At 40.1% G+C, this 23,929-nt stretch overlaps 1 protein-coding gene across 2 annotated transcripts in view; it reads right to left on the bottom strand.

The window, feature by feature from the left end:
• LOC111841617 (uncharacterized) overlaps positions 1-23,255 on the bottom strand; it is a 103,051-nt gene extending 79,796 nt beyond the window's left edge. For both annotated transcript variants that reach the window (XM_072711446.1, XM_072711448.1), the window contains exons 1-10: positions 23,064-23,255; positions 22,300-22,377; positions 17,864-17,977; positions 17,557-17,673; positions 13,966-14,040; positions 13,782-13,878; positions 8,873-9,101; positions 3,080-4,853; positions 1,303-1,476; positions 661-834 (exon numbers count right to left, since the gene is read on the bottom strand). In XM_072711446.1, coding sequence (XP_072567547.1) covers positions 661-834; positions 1,303-1,476; positions 3,080-4,853; positions 8,873-9,101; positions 13,782-13,878; positions 13,966-14,040; positions 17,557-17,673; positions 17,864-17,977; positions 22,300-22,377; positions 23,064-23,200 — 2,969 coding nt within the window. In that variant the 5' untranslated portion in view covers positions 23,201-23,255. The remainder of the gene's footprint in view (positions 1-660; positions 835-1,302; positions 1,477-3,079; positions 4,854-8,872; positions 9,102-13,781; positions 13,879-13,965; positions 14,041-17,556; positions 17,674-17,863; positions 17,978-22,299; positions 22,378-23,063) is intronic.
• Between the last annotated feature and the right edge of the window lie 674 nt (positions 23,256-23,929).

Raw genomic sequence — 23,929 nt, 5'->3', positions numbered from 1 at the left:
TGTATGACCCGCTGCCTGCCTTCTGGTTGCCTGGCGATTGGAGGGAGCGTTGGCACCAGCTTGTCATCTCCCACCTGCTCCCCGTTTGTATCTCAAATTTTATTGTTTAGACAGTATGACATGGCACTTAGCCATCTCTCCAATTTGACTCTCCCTGTCCGCCCCTGGAGGATGGGCTCCCCCTTTGAGTCTGGTCCCTCCCAAGGTTTCTTCCTTCTCGGAAGTTTTTCCTTGCCACTGTCGCCTATGGCTTACTCACTGGGGAATTTGGGTGGGGATGCTGTAAAGCGCTTTGAGACGATGTAATGTTGTGAAAATGCGCTATACAAAAATAAATTTGTTTGTTTGTTTGTTTGTGTCTGTGTGTCTCTGCCTGCTACAGCCTGAGCAACGCTTCTTTCCTTCTTTTGTCTTTATGTTTGTTTGGTTTGGTTTCCCCCCTCCTGTTGTTCCATTTTAGAGACCACCCGCTGCAATTCACCCCCACCACCCAGGATTTATAATAAAATATATTTATATATAAACAAATTACCAATTTCCAGTTGAAGCTACAATTAATTTATCTATTTTTTTTACATATACTACTCAAAGATGGGAATAATTATTTCTTATTCAATTTGTTATACATGTTGCTTGCAACGAAACAATCTGACTATTAACCTGAGTCTCTCCAGTTGACATGTAGGATCCTTCAGTAAAGTAGAGATCTGTCTCACTCCTGAGTCTCCTGTGTTATTGTTGCTCAGATCCAGCTCTCTCAGGTGTGAGGGGTTTGATCTCAGAGCTGAGGCCAGAGAAGCACAACCTATATCTGTGACTCTACAGCCTGACAGCCTGTAAAGAGAAGGAGAGAAACTCATCACTCTCTTACGTATGAACACACAGTTCAGTTCAGTGCAATATATTTTTCGTTAAATAGCTGATTTACTATTAATAATCCATTCATTGTCTGAAACCACTGAATCCCAACTAGGATCGCAGGGGGACCGGAGCCTATCCCGGGAACAATGGGCACAGGCGGGAACCAACCCTTGGCAGTTGCCAACACACACACTCACAGGGCCAATTTCAACACACCAATCAACCCATCCTGCATGCTTTTGGACCGTTGAAGGAAATCAGAGCCCCTCTCGAAAACCCATGCAAACACAGGGAGAGCGTGCAAACTCCACACAGAAAGGACCTTGGACCGAACCCAGGACCTTCTTGCTGTGAGCCAGCAGTGCTAACCACTGCGCCGCCCCACTGATGATGATGTTATACAAATTTTCTTTTGATTGCTGACAATATGGATAAACTCACCTGAGTGACCTGATATTACATTGTGGATTCACCAGCCCAACAGAGAGCAGGTTAACCCCTGAATCCATAAGGTCATTGTGACTCAGATCCAGCTCCCTCAGACATGATGAATTTGAGCTGACAGCTGAAGACAAGACTTTACAGCTGTTCTCAGTGAGGTTACAGCTGTTCAACCTGAAAAGGAAAGCATGTTAAATTATACATCTCCACACACCCCTGACATTACACATCCTACAAATCTCTCTTTTCAGGCACCTTAGGGTGACTAAAATTCCTATATTGCTCTGTATTTTGTATTACATTGCATTGTCATTGAATTCCATTGACTTTGACATTGGCATTCGATTTTGTCCCTTATTTGCACTGTTGTTGGTCCTATTGTCCCCCTGACACTGAAACTGAATGCAGCTCAGGCCATGATACATGATACAATGCTGCTTACATTAACAGATCTCTATGTTGGGAGGATTTCCACTTAAAGTCAGTTTTGTATAATATGTGCACTGTTCACTTACTGTTGTAATATAAAGATAAATAACAATCCTAAACATCCACAGAAACTTTGTATTTTTTTCAGCTTTCAAAACCCAAAAAACTTGTATATTTTTCTGTTGCACACTGCAAAGAACTGTTTGTAATGTTCCAGTTTTGGAGAAGAAGTATTTTTTATTTATTAATATAATAGCTTACTAACATTAATAAGATAAATTATCATATTTTTTATGCAATTCCTGAAGATGAAAGATGATAACTAGGGCTGTAAATTTTTAGCGGCGAAAACTTAAAAAAATCGCGGATCAATCGCGGCAAATAATGCAGAATTCACGGCGTCGTATATTACCTAGTTTATTACTTGATATAAATCTAAAATAGAGCCGAAGTCGATTGTCTGCGGGCAATACACACATATTTTTTCATGACATAAGTGTTACAAACTACAACTAAAAACAGTTGCTGAATAAAACATAGTCAGATACACTAAAGGTCTAAACATTTACAGTTTTCCAGAATTCTGGTACATCGCTAAGTTTTCGTCCATAATGCTACGTCTGTCGTCTCTCAACACATCAGAGTACAGACTGAAAGATCGCTCAGCAGCAACGCTGTTACATGGCACACTCAAACATATCAATGCAATGTCTGACAGTCTTGGAAACTGTTGTGTTGCTGCAAACCAAAAGTCTGCTGGATGAGGAGTTGCTCTCAGATCACCAACACTTGACAGGTATGTACGCAGTTCAGTTTTTGCTTGTATGTCATCCTCAAACCACGGAATGTTCTGACAAACAAACTAGTGATTTTAATTACGGCCAAATTACACGGCAAACGACAATCATTCACTACATTAAGGACAGTGGCTCCCTTTATATACTGAGCCCATAAGTTCTAGAAATTCTGCAGTTACCTTGATTAGCGCCCTATTTCCACAGTTACTGATCTGGGATAGAACTTCCAGAATATGCTAATGACTATATACACACGACGTACAACGCACGAGAATGCACAGTTTAATGTCAATCAACAGGTCGTAAATTTCCGTCGCGACTCAGGCAGTCGGCTCTCTACAGCGTTTGCGCACTAGATGACCGCCTTCGCACGGCCTAGCATTGGCAAGAATCGCGGTGATTCGCGGCATGATTAAAAAATTCGCGGCGGATGCGCAAATTCGTGAAATTCGCGACTGCCGCGAAAAATTTACAGCCCTAATGATAAAATTCAGTTATACTCTACAGGTATTATAAAGACAGTGTAACGCCACAAGTGACCCTGGACTCACAGTGCTGTTCTGGATGCCTTGACCACAGGCAGCAGCCTCAGAAGACCTTCATCTGATCTGATGTATTTTTTCAGGTCAAACACATCCAGCTCCCCTTCTGAAGTCAGCAGCACAAAGACCAGAGCTGACCACTGTGCAGGTGAGAGGCTTTCTGTCGAAAGTCTTCCTGACCTCAGGTAATTTTGGACTTCCTCCACTATAGAGGTGTCATTTAGTTCATTCAGACAGTGAAACAGATTTATTGTCCTTTCTGAGGAGAGATTCTCCCTAATCTTCTCCTTGATGCAGCTGGCCGTTGTTTGTGTGTCATGGGATCTAATTTCTGATTGTGACAGAATGCCCTGTAAAAGAGTCTGACAAGAATCCATTGACAGACCAAGCAGGAAGCGGAGGTAGAGATCTAAGTGTCCAGTCTTACTCTGTAAAGCTTCATCCACTGCCTTCTTTAGAAGATCAGTGAAGGTGCTTTTTTGGAGTGAAGTTAATGTGGAGAAGTTGAATTTCTGGTTTACATGTTTTAAAAACACATACAAAGCAGCCAGGTACTCCTGAATACTCAAATGTACAAAGCAGTAAATCTTCTGCTGATACAATCCAGTCTCCTCTATAAACATTTCTGTGCACAATCCAGAGAAGACTGAAGCTTCACTCACATCAATGCCACTTGTTCTCAGATCCTCCTCATAGAAGATAAGATTGCCATCTTGGAGGTTCTGGAAAGCCAGCTTCCCCAGTTTCAAAATGAATTCTTTATTTACTCTTAAGGATTCTGAAAAAGGCTCTGCTACTTGTGTTCTGAGATACTTCTGATTTTTCAAGGATATATGAAAGATGACAAAATGTGTGTACATCTGAGTAAGAGTTCTGGGGATTTCGCCACTGCCTGCTTCACTAAGCAACCTCTCAAGAACCGTGGCTGAAATCCAGCAGAAGACTGGTATGTGGCACATGATGTACAGGCTTCTTGATGACCTCACATGTGAGATAATCCTGCCAGCCAGGTACTGATCACTGAATCGCTTCCTGAAGTACTCCTCCTTCTGAGGATCATTGAATCCTCGTATCTCTGTCACTTGATGGACACAGTCAGGAGGGATCTGATTGGCTGCTGCTGGGCGAGAAGTTATCCAGAGGAGAGCAGAGGGAAGTAGATTTCCTTTAATGAGGTTTGTCAGTAACACATCTAATGATGTCGGCTTTGTTACATCAAACCAGCTGTCATTGGCCTGGAAATCTAAAGGAAGGCGACACTCATTCAGACCATCAAAGATGAACAATATTTTGCAATTACAAAGTTGAGCAGGTCCAAGGTCTTTGATTTCTGGAAAGAAGTCATGAAGTAGGTTTATCAAACTGCATTTTTTCTTATCTATTACATTCAAATCACGGAAAGGTAGTGGAAATACAAAATGAACATCCTGATTTGCTGATCCTTGAGCCCAGTCAAGAATAAATTTCTGCACAGTGACTGTTTTTCCAATACCAGCCACACCTTTTGTCAGCACAGTTCTGATCCGTGTCATTTGTCCAGGTTGTGGTTTAAAGATGTCATTACATTTGATTACAGTCTCCTGTGCTGTAGGTCTCTTGGATGATGTCTCAATCTGACTGACCTCATGCTGATCATTCACAGCTTTGGTTCTGCCCTCAGTTATATAGAGTTCTGTGTAAATCTGATCGAGCAGAACTGATTTAGCTTGTCCTTCAAGCACATACTGAAATGTCTTTTTCAGTGTTTGTTTTAGTTTATGCTTGGAAACCATCTTTGTTTCACCTGTAAAAACAAATTTTCATGATTATATATTTCATGATTAAACACATGGTTTCTTAACCTGTATGTTTCATGCAGGACTAATAAACATTAAAATATACTCAGTGACAAGTTAAGCACCCAGATGGAGTGGTGGAAATTAAATGAATCTGGATGTGGTGAAAGGTCATGTGACTGTATCGCAATGATTATAATATCAGATGAAACAGACAACAGAGGAGGCAGTATAGACACACTGCTGGTCTCATGTCAGTAGGCCCCCGGGCCTGGATACATGTGGCGATATGGTATGGAAGGGAGTCGTACAGCCATTGTATCCTCTCCTGCGGCAAGGTGGCCCACAGCTGTCGTACCTGGCCCTTGAGATCCAGCAGATTGGCACTGGGTCTGAGCTGATCCCACAAATGTTCGATTGGGGAAAGATCAGGGGACCTTGCTGGCCACAGGAGGACCTCAACATGACGCAGGCAGTCCATAGACACATGTGCCATGTGTGGATGGGCGTAGTCTTGTAGTCTACATGTACCAGGGTACTGTTTCAGGAGCGGTAAGACATGCAGATGCAGGATGTCACTGATGTAATGCTGTCCTGTCAGGGTCCCTTGAATCACTACCAGAAATGACATGAAGTCATACCCTATGGCTCCCCACACCATGATGCCAGGAGTAATGCCAGTGTGTCTCTACATAACATTGGCAGGATTGGTCTTCTCTCCTCAGCGCTGCCATACACACATATGATGGTCATCCGTGGTAATGCAGAACTGAGATTCATTGCTGAACATGGAACGATGCCACTCGTCATCAGTCCATGCCTCCTGGTTAGGGCACCACTCCAAACGCAGTCGTTTCTGCGTTGGTGTTAACGGCAGTCTACATATGGGATCCAGCTGATGCCAGTCGTCGAGACACGGTGCGGGATGACACAGGGTGCTGTAGAGAGCCCCATAGCTGTGTCGGGATGGCAGGCACAGATGTCATGGGCTTCTGTAATGCTTGGTGCACAATACAACAATTTTCCCTTGGTGTGGTCTGTCTTGGGCAACCAGAACTTTCACGATCTGTGTGGGTGCCCTCACATAGCCATTGGTTCCAACATTGGGTAACTGTGACATATGCATGTCCAACATGCCGGGCAATTGCATGATACGACCACCCGGCCTCCGCCACCGGTGTGTGAATGTGTGGTGTGAATGGGTGAATGTGAGGCATACATTGTAAAGCGCTTTGGTAAAAAGCGCTATATAAATGCAGTCCATTTACCATTTACCATTTACCATGCAAACCCACAACGTGATCCCTATCAAACTCTGTCAAGTGCTGTTAATGCTGTCTAATGCGTCTACAAGGCATCTTCTTTTTCTGGTGACTAGACGTGCTAGTTCCTTGCAATTTTAATCATGTACATGCCCATAACTGGTCTGTATAAGTACCAAATTAAATCTAAATCGGACCATTACTTCTGGGTGCTTTACTTTTTTTGTCACTGACTGTATTTAAACATCATACCGATTATCTCTCTTCTGGGGTGGCTTTACTGAAAGCTTCATAATGCTGAGTAGCTAGTTATCTAGTACTTAAGATCGATTGTTAATTAACACGTGTTTCCCATGACCCTTCGCAACTAAAGTAGTTTATCTCATTCATAGATTTATGAGTGCTCCGACCCACTCCATATTTTCTACATCGTTCTTTATTTGAACTTTTGCCTGCTGTCCTGTCACAGAGACACAGAGATCAGCCAAAATAGATGAGAAAAACACATTGACACTTTGTTGGACAACGTAATAATGCTGATGATATAATAAGCGGGCCTATATTGCAATATAGACGTATATGGTAACACTGTAAGGGTACAAATCATATACTTAAGTAATGCTTAACTAATTCATGACTCATGATGATTTAATAGCTGTATTAAGTCAAGATGTATCATGAATTTGTGTTGCTCACCATGAACTAATCATGAAGTCACAATGACTATATGTGATTGTCACACTTAATTACACATCAATTACGGTGTTTTAATTCACAGTTACTTCATTCATTAATTGATATGCCATCAAATTAACTATTACAAGTAATGGTAGCCAGCGGGTACAGTGGTGTGCAGTGGGAAAACCTCATTCCCAGACACCTTAACAGACATGCTAGTGAAAGACACTAGCACCCATGCCTCCCATGCCCAAGGTTGCAACTTTAAATACAGTGTGGCAGTATGCTTATCCACACAATGCAGGTTACATCCACAAAGTTTCATTTTGAGTCCGTGCATTTGATCAGCCAGTCTGTAAGTACAATAGCACAGTGCCACACTGTATTCAAAGTTGCATTACATGGAATACAATTCATTTGGTGGCATATCAATTATTGAATGAAGTGACTGAATTAAGTCTCCTTAACTGATGATCTAGTAAATGTGATGCAATCACATAGTCATTGTGACTTAGTTCATGGTGAGCAACAGGAATTCGTGACACATCTTGTATTAATTTCTCCATTAAATCATCATGAGCCATGAATTATTTTAGCATTAAGTATATCATTTGTACCCTTATCAAGTGTTACCAACTACAATGCAGACCATGAAATAGCGCAAAAGGGGCTCGCTGTTTTAACACCTGTATGCAATTTGAGTACATAACAGGGTTGTGCACCATTCAGAATTGACTTGAGAATGAACTTGAAAATCAAATTCAATTCATAAATCGATTGAAAACACGGTGCTGAATCACAATTTGACTTTAAATATAAGGAAGTAGAATTTAAATGTAATTGATTTCACATAAATCCATATACATAGTATAAGTGCAGCTTTAAAAGTGCAGCTTAATATCTAAATATGAGTTACACAGCAGTTAATATAAACAGCATACACTGAATCCTGCCCCGTCCACCCCCGACCCATCCCCCATGCGATCACAAATGTTTACAATAGCAAAAGGTAGCCAGGCCTACTGTTGAGCACCTGTGTATGTCATAATGAATGCCACATTTGAGTGTCACCTATAGAATTAATAATGTAACTGTCATTCTGTGTACCATTTGGAAGGGCACTTCCTACAGTCAATCAAGTAACCCTATCACAACCTTATCCATCAGACAACCCACTATCAGAAAAACTACTGTAGACTCCTCACAATTGATAACACACAGAAACAGCTAAATATGCAAAAACAATAAATATATGCCCATGGAAAATAACTTATTAATTAATTTTAGTGTTTGGTAGTCACTAAAAATGGTAATATGTGGTTATTTCTATAGTTTAAACCTTAAATATGACCGCAGTCAAGCTCCCCAAGCACTTTAACTTCATTTAAAAGTTAGCTTAATACATTACCTTAAGAAAACAAATGTTTGATGTAAAAATAGAGTACAGTACAGTATACTAATTCATAGAACACGGCATTGGCTGCCGTATTCTTTTGCATTTACAGTGAGGTAAAATGAGTAAACGAAGGGACTATAAACTTATTGACAGAAGTCGTATATGTAACCAAGGGTCAATTCAATAAAATACGTAAAGGAAACATGTACTGTACGTACAAGGTACAGGTATTCAATCAATTAAAAATTATGTAAAGACGTACAGAAATAATCAGGTCAGACTGGGGAGCATCATCAGAGCACCCACTAAGCTCCGCCCAAAGTACTTAGTAATCTCTCTCTTGTTTGTTAATTCAGGAATAATGATGGGTTTTGGGAAACGCACATAGATCTCAGTTGTTCTTTACTTATGTCATTTGTTCTCTTGTTCATTATTTTCTATAATCGATCGCTTTCATGAAAGCCACCCCTGGTTAGTTTAATGTTAAAGAATCATACGTTTAAGATTCCACTTGATGAGTGAGGGTGTCACTGAACTGTTGATGTTACACTCATGGTTTCCTTATAATATTCAGCATCAGTCATGCTTAAATTTAACTGGTGATCAGGCAACGTCATAATAATGCAGAACAATCACTATAAACTTATACAGTTAGAACATGATGAACATATAAATAATCCAAAATTCTTACTGTGCTCCAGCCTGTCAGCAAGATCCATCTGATTCATGGTCCTCAGGATGTAGAGTGTGATCTTCAGAGCCCCTTCTCTGCCACAGATCTTCTGCATCTTACCATCACTGTCCAACACACTGTCATCCTCCATCTGAGGCTCACAGCATGCTGGGTAATCCTGACTCAGATATTTCTTAAACATTTTCAATTTGTTCTTCAGGAATTTCACTGCATTTTCCTCAAGTGACTATAAGAAAAGATAACACAGAACAAGACTATTTCATTGTCATTTTATGACAAGACTGAATTATCAGCAATCCAGAGATGCATATATAAATACACAGCTAGGGGTGTGCGGTACACTGGTGTCATAGTCATTACTTGTGTAATTGTGTGCCACGATGTGAATTTGCACAACACCATTAACACCACAAGAATTCAACGGTGTAATTATACAATAGCCTATTTATGAAAAATAAAGCATTTCATTTTCTTCAAAGCTTCAATTGTAATCTGATTACTTGTCCTTTTATAGTACAAGTAACCAGTTTTCCGCCATGTGTGAATTTTGTAGTAAACATACTCTAATGCTGTGTCGTGATAGCAAATAAACAAATTAAAAATAAACAGCTCTTGTGTAATTATACACATTAAACAAAATAACCTGGTTACATATACATACAGTACATACAACACTAGAACAAGGGATACACTGATAAGGTTTCTTCAGAGCCGATGCAGATACCAATTATTGCTAAACTAGAAAACCGATAACTGATATTTGAAACCGGTATATGTCTGCTCTAAAAAATTGAAGTTGATGTAAAATTAAAAATAAATACTGACATAAGACCTCATTGAAATGCCTTTAAGCCTGTGTTTAATTTTGAGAACTTTTCACAATGAACTTAAAAAATGCAGGGAGCTGCCAGCAGAATTTTAAAAAATAAAGTTAAACAGGTAAACAAATGAATGCATAGAAAAATAAATAAAATTACTTCCTGAGGTTTTATGAATTAAAATTATTTAAAAAAAAAAACACTTTTGTTGATAATCTAACACAGCACGTAATATAAATGCCTTTAAGCATATTTTCAATTCTTAGAACTTTTCATAATGAATTTAACTGAAAAAAATGCAGGGAGCTGCTTGCAGCCTTTCGAAAAATAAACATATAAACAAATGAATGAATGATTTTTTTCGCTAGTCAGTTTTAAATTAAGGATCAACAAATGCACAAGACATTGGGAAAGAACAATACCTTTGGTACCTCCAATTAAAGTCTGTTTTTAAATCTAAAATAAATATATTAAACAACAATTTACTTCCACTGGTAGAAGAAATCAAAAAAATAACTGACACAAAGAAAGTTCTCTCAAAATTATACAAACTAATATCACTGTAGATAAAACAATTTCCATCCCAATCGAATCCTGGGAAAGACTTATCATCTACAACAAGCAATGAATTCTGGACCCAAATATGCAAGGACACCTTCACTATGACTAAAAACGCTAATCTACAACTAATTCAATATAAGATAATTCACAGAGTACACATCACCCAGCACAAGATGTATAAAATGGGCTTTTCCAGTGCCGTAAGTATTACGTGCCGTAAGTTTAGGAGGATGCCCGCAGGTCCTTCGGACATCCTACCCACTCGCCAATTGGTCAACTGCATCCTCGACTCCGCCCTCTGGACCTGTCCCCGCCTCCCTTGCCTTCGGAGCAGTTTCCGGTTCGTCGGCTGAAGAGATTGCCGCTTCGTCCCTTCGTCTGCCCGCTACTTGCTTCTCGCCTGCTAGCTCGCTCTTCCTTCGCTTTGCCTTTGGTTTGAATGCTCATGTATGACTGTTTTGTTCTTGACTTCCAATTTTCGCCTCTTCCCTTATTGTACCTTCGCCCTGGTTTTGACTGCTTGCTTGGTTTTGAACTTTCGCCTGTACTTCGACTTACACCTCTCTGAAGTCTAGGTGGGTGTAAGGAGTGTCTGCCTTTTTGTTTAATCGTAAACGTGGGGATTATTCTTGTTTGGTCTGGGAGAAAGGTTTAGGCATTGTTGTTTCGTTTCATCCCTTTTGTGTTCACTTAGGTAGCTTAGCTTGGGGTTATACTCGGTAGATGTGTTTTTGTTTGTTTCTTTGGCCTTTGTCACTCCTGACGTTCGTTACACCTAGTGTTTGTACAGTGTTTGTGAAAAACTATAAAAAAAACTATAAAAAAAGACTTCCTTTGTGTCCTTCTCCTAGCTCTGGTTGTCCTGTTCTTCCCAATCCCTCCTTCCCTTTCACTTTGTTAGGCTCCAACCCTAGACTGGAGCATAACAACACACAGCAGATACCTACTTTCACTCCCTGTGGCTCTGCCCATCAGTTCAAAGTTTCCAGAAAGAAATTGCTAACAGAATCTCCATAATACTAAGCTGCAACATTCCACTATTTCCCATCTGTCTACTTGGAGATCTCTCAGACATAACCCCACCAATCAAAGATGCAAAACTCATAACTGGTCGCCTTACCTATTGCTAAGAAAACTATCCTGTTAAACTGGAAAACCAGACAAACAATAAACATCACACAACTGTCAAACCTACTCAAAGACTATATATCAATGTAATTTATTACCTTACAGCACCAAACTCCATACTTCAAAAAAGTTTGGGCCCCATTCAACATCGCACTGATCTTGCCTGTAAACTAAACCCACTGAATGATACACATAAATACACACTCTCTCTCTCTCTCTCTCTCTCTCTCACACACACACACACACACACACACTATATCCCCAAATGCAATCATACCCCACAAGCTGCATCTCATAACTCTGACAACTTCACAGTAAATTCCTAACTATCCCAGTGTTTGTATGGCTTTGCTTAGTCTTGTCCTGTCTTGTCTGTCTACGTCAACGTGCACAACCGTGTCTTACAATATCATGTCTTATCTGTCTTACCTGTCATGTCTTATTTGTCTATTTGTGTACCGTTACGTCATAATGGGCGGTGGGCAGGGGTGGGCTGATTTGTGATCTGCTCTTCAGCTAAATAAAAATTCCCAAAGAGGGAGGGTGGTGGTTGGGTATTATAAATAAAAAAAGAAAAGAAAATATGCAAACAAGCCGGTCGGCGCTCGACTCACCGAAGGCACAATATATACAGGTGCATCTCAATAAATTAAGATATCATCGAAAAGTTAATTTATTTCAGTAATTCAATTCAAAAAGTGAAACTCATATATAGATTTAATACACACAGAGTGATATATTTCAAGCATTTATTTCTTTTCATTTCGATGATTATGGCTTACTGTACAGCTAATGAAAACCCAAAATTCAGTATCTCAGAAAATTAGAATATTGTAACAAAGTTCATGGTGTCACACTCCAATCAGCTAATTAACTTAAAACACCTGCAAAGGTTTCCTGAGCCTTTAAATGGTCTCTGTCTGGTTCAGTAGGCTACACAATCATGGGGGAAACTGCTGACTTGACAGTTGTCCAGAAGACAGTCATTGACACCCTCCACAAGGAGGGTAAGCCACTAAAGTCGAATCTGGGGGAGATTCACGTGGAGTGGAGTGCGGCTGGAGTCAGTGCTTCAAGAGCCACCACACACAGACGTATCCAGGACATGGGCTACAACTGTTGTATTCCTTGTGTCAAGCCATTTCTGAACCAGAGACAATGTCAGAAGCGTCTTACCTGGGCAAAGGAAAAAAAAGGACTGGACTGTTGTTCAGTGGTCCAAAGTACTCTAATCAGATGAAAGTAAATTTCGCATTTCATTTGGAAATCAAGGTCGCAGAGTCTGGAGGAAGAGTGGAGAGGTCCTGAGGTCCAGTGTGAAGTTTCCATAGTCAGTGAAGATTTGGGGATCCATGTCATCTGCTGGTGTTGGTCCACTGTGTTTTATCAAGTCCAAAGTCAGTGCAGCCGTCTACCAGGAGATTTTAAAGCACTTCATGCTTCCCTCTGCTGACAAGCTTTATAGAGATGCTGATTTCATTTTCCAGCAGGACTTGGCACCTGCCCACACTGACAAAAGTACCAAAACCTGGTTTAATGACAATGGTATCTGTCATGCCCCGCTTGTCTGATCCTCCCGTGTGCGTGCCCCCTCATCTACCTCGTGTCAAATCCCAACAATGCAGATGAGCTGAAGGCCGCGATCAAAGCATCCTGGGCTTCCATTACACCTCAACAGTGCCACAGGTTGGTCTCCTCCATGCCACACCGCATTGATGCAGTAATGCAAAAGGAGCCCCAACCAAGTTTTCAGTGCATATATGGACATACTTTCAGTAGGCCAACATTTCTGTATTACAAATTGTTTTTGTATTGGTCTTATGTAATATTCTAATTTTCTGAGATACTGAATTTTGGGTTTTCATTAGCTCTAAGCCATCAAAATGAAAAGAAATAATGCTTGAAATATACCACTGTGTGTAATAAATCTATATAATATATGGGTTCTATTTTTGAATTGAATTACTGAAATAAACTTTTCGATGATATTTAAATTTATTGAGATTGTACCTGTATATAATATTTTCATGAATGGACGGGACATGCTACTCTTCCCAAAACTTAGAAAATGTTATATCGTCATATAACACCATCACCGTCCAAAAAATGAAAAATACAGTGATAATAATAGTATGTCATATCCCCCCGTACACAGCATAAGGAAATATATTTAATGCAAATTAAGAACAAAGGAACTGATAGTATAGCACTAATCATCAGAGTCCATATGTGAATACATTCAATTAAAAAAGCAAAAAATCGGATTTCAGGGAGTGTGCTGTTTTAAAATGTTATCTGTTCATGCAGCAAACAAAGTTACTTATGTTATTCTAATAGAATATCGGAATATAACCTGTATTCTGGTACAAGATCAAGGAAGCAGATTGTAAATATGACACCTGGAATATGGATGACAAATCCATCTGATGGCTGTTTGCAGACAGAATCCCAGGCTTCCCTGAATCAGATCTCTGCTGTTGTTCTCTGTGAGTAAAACTGGTATGGAGATTGATGTTATTCTCTTTGTGATATATAGTATACATATTTATACAGGAATATCTTAGTTGCAATTTACATCTTTACCTTTCATCATTGGAGAAAAATCCACTGTCCACAGAGCTGTATACAGGTGAGTCTGATCTATCCTGCTGTATCTTACTTAAAGAGCACAGAAATAAATGGTTAAATATTCATTTAGACATAATAAGCTTTGTTTTTATATATGCTTTCCTATACGTGTGTAATTAGGCTTACAGAAGAGAAATCATTTGTGGAACAAGGTAACAATAAAGGAAAACAGGAAGCTTATCGCTTTACTTAAATACAAAAGCAATGAACTGACCTTTCATAAAATGGAATATCTCCTTCCCTCAAGCTCTGTGGAGTAGGGTGTCCCAAAAAACATGGAAGCTACAGAAAATCAAAGTCTCTCATATTAATTACATTAGATTGATGTGCTGGAGTGGCCTTTTATAGGATACAGAAGGAGAGGTCAGATTCTCCTGTATTCAGCTTTGGGTCCATGAAGAGTAACAGGTCAATGGATCCTCCACAGTAATGTGTCCCAAAAAACTAAAACTGTTGAAAAGTATAAGTCTCACTCGCCAGAAAGTTTCCTATAGGTTTCCTCTGTTCCCAGAGAAAAAAATTGAACCTAATTATTTAGGGGTGCCCCAAAGGGGTCAAATTTTGAAATTTTACCTATCGAAATTGAAAATTTCACTGTGTTTGACCTGATGTAATTCCAGAATTGCAATTGCTGCAAATTTGTCATTGCTAATCTTACTATACCTTAGAGTCCTGAATAAGAATATAAAAGTCAATTAGATGTTGTAGTAATGAATTGGCAGATAAATTATAGCAAAATTAGCAAATCTAGCATTGCAAGTCACGTTTAATATTACACGCATCTGCTCGACTGGCCTCTAATATACTATTGCTTACATTGTTACACTACAGTATGCATGTAAATTACACAAATATTATACAGTCAACTGTCTTGGCTACAATTTACATCTTTAGTTTATAATCAAGTTGCTTTTGGTAGCGCTAGCTACTATTATTGTCATACATTTGTCAATTATATGTTGTGCATTGCCTTCACTGTCAGGTGAGGATAGTTTTTACGATGGTTCTCAACGACCTGCAAAAGATACTGCTTTTGTGTTTCATCGAATGTAGTTTAATTGAAGTATTGAATCAATGCAACCCCTCGCTCTGTGCAGTCATTGACACATGCCAAATGACGAGCAACAGTGCTTGCAGTTAGGTAAAACTGATTCTCACGCCACGATTCAACTGGAAGATTTAAGAAGCTGTCATCAAGCTGCATTATGCTGAACAGTGATTTTGGTACTGTATCTGTAGATCAGAAATGCTGGTCGGAATGGTTGTCAGGAGGTGTGACCCACGTTCATTATAATTTTCGTCACCAGCAGGCGCTTCTCATCAATTGTCGCCAAGTCAGGGAACAGAGCCAGGCTGGCCAATTCTGGTCAAGAACCAAGAAACAACTGTTCTGTTCTGTTCTGTTCTGGTAACAGCTGTTCATAAGCATTTGTAGCACTTTGAAGAACAGACAACTTTTGTGTGCGAAGATTAAACATGAAATGTCGCATAACGTTGTGTGCTGATGGTGAACGAGCACCAACTATTTGTTCACTTACAAGTCCTATCAACCATACTTCTCATAGCGTGTTTTGCAGTAGCACTCATGATACACATAACAGTCAACAACACAAGCTCACTGACTGTTTATGCTAACAAATGACAAAATTCTAATTTCTTGCAGCTTTAAGAACTTTATAAACACAATCATGACATCATCAAAGCAAAGAATATTTAATTACACTCAACACACTGTTAATAAATAAGTAATTTTGTGTGGGGTATATTATATACAGTGTTGTACACTATGAAGTTACAACAGTCCAAAGTAAGAAAAATGTTCATTCTCAATAGGTAAAATTTCAAAATTTGACCCTTTTGGGGCACCCCTAAATAATTAGGTTCAAAATTTTTCTCTAAGAACAACTTACCTATAGGTAACTTTTTGGAGGGTGAGACTTATACTTTTCAACAGTTTTAGTTTTTTGGGACACATTACTGTGGAGGATCCATTGACCTGTTACTCTTCATGGACCCAAATACAGGAGAATCTGACCTCTCCTTCTGTATCCTATAAAAGGCCACTCCAGCACATCAATCTAATGTAATTAATATGAGAGACTTTGATTTTCTGTAGCTTCCATGTTCTTCCCATGTCACAGATAGGCTAAGTGATGTCTCTAAATTGGACAAAGACTATGACTATGTGAGTGACGGTATGCTATACAGGTGTATACCCCATCCAGTATGTACCCCAGCCATGTCCCCTGTGATAGACCGGTATCCCATCCAGGATGTACCCCAGCCTTCTGCCCTGTGATAGACCGGTATCCCATCCAGGATGTACCCCAGCCATGTCCCCTGTGATAGACCGGTATCCCATCCAGGATGTACCCCAGCCATGTCCCCTGTGATAGACCGGTATCCCATCCAGGATGTACCCCAGCCTTGTGCCCTGTGATAGACCGGTATCCCATCCAGGATGTACCCCAGCCGTGCGCCCTGTGATAGACCGGTATCCCATTCAGGGTGTACCCCTGCCTTGTGCCCTGTGATAGACTGGTATCCCATCCAGGATGTACCCCAGCCGTGTGCCCTGTGGTAGACCGGTATCCCATCCAGGGCGTACCCCAGCCGTGTGCCCTGCGATAAACCGGTATCCCATCCAGGGTGTACCCCAGCCGTGTGCCCTGCGATAGACCGGTATCCCATCCAGGGTGTACCCCAGCCGTGTGCCCTGCGATAGATCGGTATCCCATCCAGGGTGTACCCCAGCCGTGTGCCCTGCGATAGACCGGTATCCCATCCAGGGTGTACCCCAGCCATGTGCCCTGCGATAGACCGGTATCCCATCCAGGGTGTACCCCAGCCATGTGCCCTGCGATAGACCGGTATCCCATCCAGGGTGTACCCCAGCCGTGTGCCCTGCGATAGACCGGTATCCCATCCAGGGTGTACCCCAGCCGTGTGCCCTGCGATAGACCGGTATCCCATCCAGGGTGTACCCCAGCCGTGTGCCCTGCGATAGACCGGTATCCCATCCAGGGTGTACCCCAGCCGTGTGCCCTGCGATAGACTGGTATCCCATTCAGATTGTACCCCAGCCTTGCGCCCTGTGATAGACCGGTATCCCTTTCAATGTGTACTGCTGCCCCAGATTAAACCCAGACCAGGATAAGTGAGTGTGAAAAAAATGAACAAAACCTACATGTTGCAAATGGATGTTGATAAAAATTCAATGAACAAGACAAGACAACACAACTGCAATATACTTTAACAAACCTTATTATTATATAATCATATTATTATATAATTATAATTATATAATCATATTGTTTGTTAGTAATGTATATTAAAGCTACGTTACAATGTCAATGTGTGCTTACACTCCACATACGAATGTGCTACGAATACAGTATAAAGGCATTATTATATGTATGCTTTCCTATACGTGTGTAATTGGGTTTATAGAAGGGAAAGAATTTGTGGAAGAAGGTAACAAGAAAATGAGGTGAAACAGGAAGCTTGTTTATTCACTTTAGTTAAATATAAAAGCACCGAACTGACCTTTCATCAAATGGATTACCTCCTTTCCGGAAGTTCATTGGAGGATCCATTGACCTGTTACTCTTCATGGACCCATAGCTGTGTACAGGAGAGCCTGATCTCTTCTGTTGCATCCTACTGAAAGTGCACAGAAAGAAATGGTTATACCTTCAAGTAGACATAATAATCTTTATTTTTGTTTATTCCTTCACGTGTGTAATTAGGCTTACAGAAGCGGAATTATTTGTGGAAAAAGCTAAGAAGATAATGAATTAAAACAGGAAGCTTATTTATTCACCTTAGTTAAATATAAAAGCACTGAACTGACCTTTCATCAAATGGAGTGTCTCCTGTCCTGAAGTTCATTGGAGGATCCATTGACCAGTTACTCTTCATGGACACACAGCTGGATACAGGAGAGCTTGATCTGTCCTGCTGTATGCTATAACAGGCCACACCAGCACATCAATGTACCATAACTAATATGAGACATTTTGATTTTTTGTAGTTTGTATGCTCTCCCCATGTCACCTAACTGGTGTCTTTAAACTGGGCAAAGACTATGACTATGTACAGGTCTGTGCCCTGTGATAAACTGGCATCTCATGCAGGGTGTACCCAGGATGTACCCCAGCCGTGTGCCCTGTGATAGACTCCTTAGTTATTAGGGCTATCAAAGTTAACTCTCTAACATGTGCAATTCATTTTAAAATAATTACACGCTAGTATTTTTTAATCGTTTTAACGCAGACTTGCACAGCCTACTGTGGAGCCCCATTTAAGGTCAGGACAGTGTGTTTATTGTTTATTGTTTTCTGTACCACATTGCACATTTGTTCCTGTCATGATTTGGGACTTCTGAGGTTACTGTGCACTTCTGTATAATTTTCACCGGAAGCCCAATTTGGACAATAAACGAGAAAACTCGTTTTATGCTGTTGACATTCAACAATTGATAATATCAGAATACAAGAAATCGGCAAATCCTTTATTAACAAAATTAAGTCCTTTGCATTTTATCACTCATTACATGATACATTACAAATTAATTTGTTAAATTGTGTATTTCACTCCACCATTGGGAAAAGCAGGCATGTAAAACACTGGATTCTTCAAATTTCGTCTTTAAAGGTACTCATATGTAGATTAAGAAACATACATACATATAAACATGTCTGTTCTGTTGCTTTCAGTTAAATTTTTAAAATACAAATTACATGGAAATTTTGGTTTAAAATCCATGTGTAGATTACAAAGTATCATTTTGACCATGTGTTTTATCCACAAATGCAAACTTGTAGAATATAATGCTTCCTGACTGCACTGAAAAATGAACTGTAATTATTGTTCAAATTCTTGAAGTATAAATGGTGAAGGAATGCAGAGTGATTCTCTGTTGCTATTAATATAATGTAACCTCTAGCTACAGTTTATTTTCCTCTGCTTCCCTGTTATTTCACTTTTTAAATTTGCACTGTAACTTGTTCAGCCTTTTCTCTTCTTTCCCTTAAACAGATAGTTATAGTACTTACTTTCGTGTTGTTAAATTTTGTAATTTATTTACGGTCCTCAAAGGCCGAGCACTGCTGATTTTCCAGCCTCCCTTTACCTGTGAGCCGGGTATGAAGCCCCTCTGACCAATCAGAATCAGTAATTATTAAACTAACTGCCTGGGAGAACTGAAAACAAGGCCTGGATTTGGAATCAAGGTCCAGATTTGAAGAGCCCTGATTTAAAGCGCGTACAAAGTCAAGCCTGTTATAGATTGTCTATCAGGGAAAATCCTTTTACACTCTTTTTGTACATGCACAATTTCACACACAACACAGGTTTATTGGACAGACATCTTAGTACAATTTACACACATTGGCCTCTCAACACAAACAGGCTGCTTCTCCAAACAGTGAATCATGTGGTTCAGCTCAGTATATTCAGGATGCAAACTTTGTGAAGAAGTTCAGTTGCTGTGTGGCTGAGCTCGAGAAAGTTCTTTCACTCATACATTCATCTTCTATTCTGCCTATATGAGGTTGTGGGGGTTGGAGCCTGTTTCTCTCTTCATCAATATCTCTCTGTCTCTCTCTCACACGCAAGTGGGACGTGGTGAGTGTGAGGGCTGGAAGCCATCTGCGGCTAAATTGGACTTTTCAATTGTTTGCTTTTCTCCATGTTGTATCATTGTATGTTTGTGTAACATCTCCTTATTTGGTAAGGTTGTATTAGAATTTAGCAATTTGCTGGCAAGGAAGATGACACAGAGAACAATGAGTTTTGAGAACTTAACACAGCAGCACAGCGTTAAGGTGGAGGCTGGAGTCAGCGTGGAGGAGTGCAATCTGGCAGTAGGGAACATGGTGGGGCATGAAAACAATCTGTCGGCTTTTTGGATGAAAAATGGATTAGTTGTAGCTCTAAATAGTATTGAAAAGGCAAATGGCGTAATTCAAAGCAGTATTGTAATTCAAGGTTTGTTTACTTTGAGGCTTCCCCTAAGTAGAATAATACTGACAAATGCTCCTCCTTTTATTCAGTTACTGTCACATTACAAGCTGGAATTAAACGGGATTGGGGAGTTAGCGCCATTTGATTTACGCAACATGCCTGCCTCTTTAATGGCGCAAACTGATTTTTATTGTGACACAAACAATAATTAAGATGAAAAAACAGAAATCTTGATTGCGCATAGGTATTCACTTCCATTGTTTTGAAACCTCTAAATAACAGCTGGTCCAACCAAATAACTTTGTAAGTCATAATTAGTTGATTAATATCTACCTGTGTGCAATCACATTGTAACATGGTCTGTCACATGATGTCTGTATAAATCCACCTGTTCTGAAAGGACCCAGACTCTGCAGCACTACTAAGCAGGCAACCTGAAGACCAAGGAGCACTCCAAACTGGTCAGGGACAAAATTGTAGAGAAGTATAGATCAGGTTTAGATTATAAAAATCCCAAACTTTCAATAGATTAGATTAGATTAGATTAGATAGTACTTTATTAATCCCTCGGGAAGGTTCCTCAGGGAAATATCCCATGGAGCACCATTAAATCCATTACAGCAAAATGGAAAGAATATGGCAGCACCACAGACCTGACAATAGAAGGCTGCCCACCATAACTCAGACGGGGTAAGGAGGGCATTAATCAGAGATGCAACAAAGAACCAAAGATAACGCTGAAGGAGCTGCAGAGATTCACAGTGGAGATGGGAGTATCTGTCCATAGGACCACTTTAAGGCGTACAGTCCATGGAGCGGGGCTGTGTGGAAGAGTGGCCAGAAAACAGCCATTACTTAAAGAAAAATAAGAAAACCCGTTTGGAGTTTGCTCAACACAATGTGGCAGACTCCCCAAATACATGGAAGAAGATAATTTGGTCAGATGATACTAAAACTGAATTTTTTGGCCATTGTGGGAAACACTATGTGTGGTGCAAACCCAACACTTCCCATCACCCTAGGAACACCATTCCCACAGTGAAGCATGGTGGTAGCAGCATGAAGCAGTGGGGATGATTCTCATCTGCAGGGACAGGAAAGCTGGTCAGGACTGAAGGAAAGATGGACGGCACTGAATACAGGGCAATTCTTGAGGAAAACCTGTTTGAGTTGGCCAGAGATTTGATACTGGGATGAAGGTTCACATTCCAGCAGGACAATGACCCTAAACATACTGCTAAAGTTACACTGGAGCGGTTTGAAGGGAAACACTTAAATGTCTTGGAATGGCCTAGTCAAAGCCCAGACCTCAATACAACTGAGAATCCATGGCATAACTTGAAGACTGCTATACACCAACGCAACCCATCTAATTTGAAGCAGTTGGAGAATTTGAAGCAGTTGCCTTGAAGAATGGGCAAAATCCCAGTAGCTAGACATGCTAAGCTAATAAAGGCATATCCTAAGAGAATTGCAGCCTGGAATTGCAGCAAAATGTGGCTCTACAAAGAATTGAATTTGGGGGGTGAATACCTACACACACTCAAGATATCTATTTTTTTTTTAATCTTAATTATTGTTGGTGTTACAATGAAAAAATAAATACCACCATTAAAGTAGTAGACATGTTGTGTAATTCAAATGGCAATACGCTCCCAGAAATCCATTTTAATTCCAGTTTGTAATGTGACAAAACAGTACAAACACCAAAGGGGATGAATACTTTTGCAAGGCACTGTAATAGATGAGTGTAGTGCACAGGAACTGTTGCACAATGGCAAACTGGTTTCCCCAATGAAATGCCTTTTAGATCTGGGGTGTAAATCACTGCTGATAAAGCACCTTGTCTCATTTAGGAGATAAGTACAGTATATATGGTTCTAATTTGAGGTAGATGAGCTTGATTTAGAGTTTGAGCTGGGCTCGATTTTGTGATTTTTGTGACATCTGAGAGCAGAATGAAGTGCTTCAGATGTGGAAGAATGGGACATCTCATCCATACTTGTCCAGGAAAAACAGGACAGACTGTTGTTTATGGTGAGTACGGTAGCCGAGGGGCCGGTGCCCGCTGAGGGTGGCTGTAGTGTGGGTGATCTCGCTTTGGCCGTGGGGCCGTCGTGGCTGGACCTGCTGCAGATGGCTGTGCTATGACTCAGCCCATAGGAGGAGAATCTGTGGAGTCAGTGCCGATTCTGCATGAGTCTGGTGTGGATAATAAGGCTACTGAAGCAGAGCTTGGTTTGGACACAGGTGATAAGCAGGTAATGTAATATATACATGCCCCCCCATACACACACACACACACACACACAATCCTCTCACCTCTCTGCTTCCCTGTCATTCCCAGAAAGACTCATTTCCGAGTCAGTGCTCCTCTTCACCAAAGCCAATACAAATATCCTGCGCATATAAAAACCACAAACTTGGTCCAACACAAAATATCACATGGACAATTATTAAACAAATAACAGGTTTCGTAGCCCCCTTTACTGCACCGTAAGCGTTAAGTGCCGGCTGTCGAGAGCTTGTTTTCTGACGTCGATTCTGATTTATTAATTTTCTTAGCAACAGTTTTTCAACGAGTCTGTATGTCGCGTAAGTAGGAGTCATTACAGAGCTCGTAATTGATCATAAACGCCATGAATAAAAAGGCGTGTTTCAGTTTGCTTTTCCCATAGAAAGAGAAAATAAATTAAAGGGTCAATCATCAGAATACTAACAAGGAAAGAGTACAGAATTAAGTAGTTAAAGCGACTTGGCGATTTAACTAAAATACCATCCGTCTGATAACATCGCATATTCACCACACATTTAAATACGATTTCGGACCAAAATTCTAAAGAAACACTTCAATAATAATAATAATGGATCCATTTCGGCAATCGTTATAAACAGTCGAACTACTTCCAGATGAGATTATTCTTATTGTTTATTCCACTATTTTTAACACATTATGACTTAATTTGTTGATTTAATAGTCATTCGTAATTACTTACTGCGTGTTCAGTCAATTCTTTCTTAATGTTACACTATCTGTTACATAAAACGGCAACCTGTGGTAAGAAAATCTTCACTTTCGTTTTTACCCTTGACGCTCCTGTTGACAAGTTATGTTGACACGATGGGTGGAAATTGCAGAGACGTCTTTGGTGTTTTTACACTTAAGTCGCTGTTGATTGGTTAATGAATAATGCATTATTTCGCAAACCAGTGTGTAGCACATTATTTGAAACTTTGGCCACACTTAACAAATAGTATGTCCCCATTATAATGTCTCATCCAGAACTGTGTTTTGTAGTAACTTATAAGTACACAACGTGTACATTTGAAGACTTGTATGGGAACTATGCAAGGCACTGGATTTTCAACAAAACAAGCCTGCAAATATTTCACAATAAAAGGAAATGAAGAGATTCTTTCCACAGAAACACTAGAGGACTTTTAATTTGAAATGGATACAGGATGCATTAAGTTTATATTAAAAGCATAATGCAGTAACAAACATTTACCAGGGCAAACGGTAACAGATCAGAAAATAAGCAGGCTTCATACTAAAAAAAGTTAATTAAACTAAACAAAGTGAATTAGAAATAATGTCCTGTTACCTTCTGCAGTATTCGGTAATCAAAGGCCCCGGCCACTATTACTCCTTTTCCACCAAGGTAGTTCTAGGGCTGGTTCAGAGCTCTTACCTAATCTCAAACTAGATCTTAATATTTAGCTCTTCACTCGGAAAACTGGTCCAGGACTCTTAGCTGGTCAAGACCCAGGAACCAGTTACGTCAGGGGCTGGGGGTGGGATTATACTGACCAACAAAACCAACTAAACCTTTATCACTTTTTAAAACTACAGCTGTTTAGCAAACTACTAATTACTGTCACTAAAGTAATAGTAACAATGTATAAAGTACAGACAATTAAACGTTCACTGGGATGGAATATCTACCTCTAA

The sequence above is a fragment of the Paramormyrops kingsleyae genome, chromosome 1, assembly GCF_048594095.1.
Source record: "Paramormyrops kingsleyae isolate MSU_618 chromosome 1, PKINGS_0.4, whole genome shotgun sequence".
NCBI lineage: Eukaryota > Metazoa > Chordata > Actinopteri > Osteoglossiformes > Mormyridae > Paramormyrops > Paramormyrops kingsleyae.
Note: the sequence above shows the minus strand (reverse complement) of the source record. Positions and strands in the feature narration are given on the sequence as shown.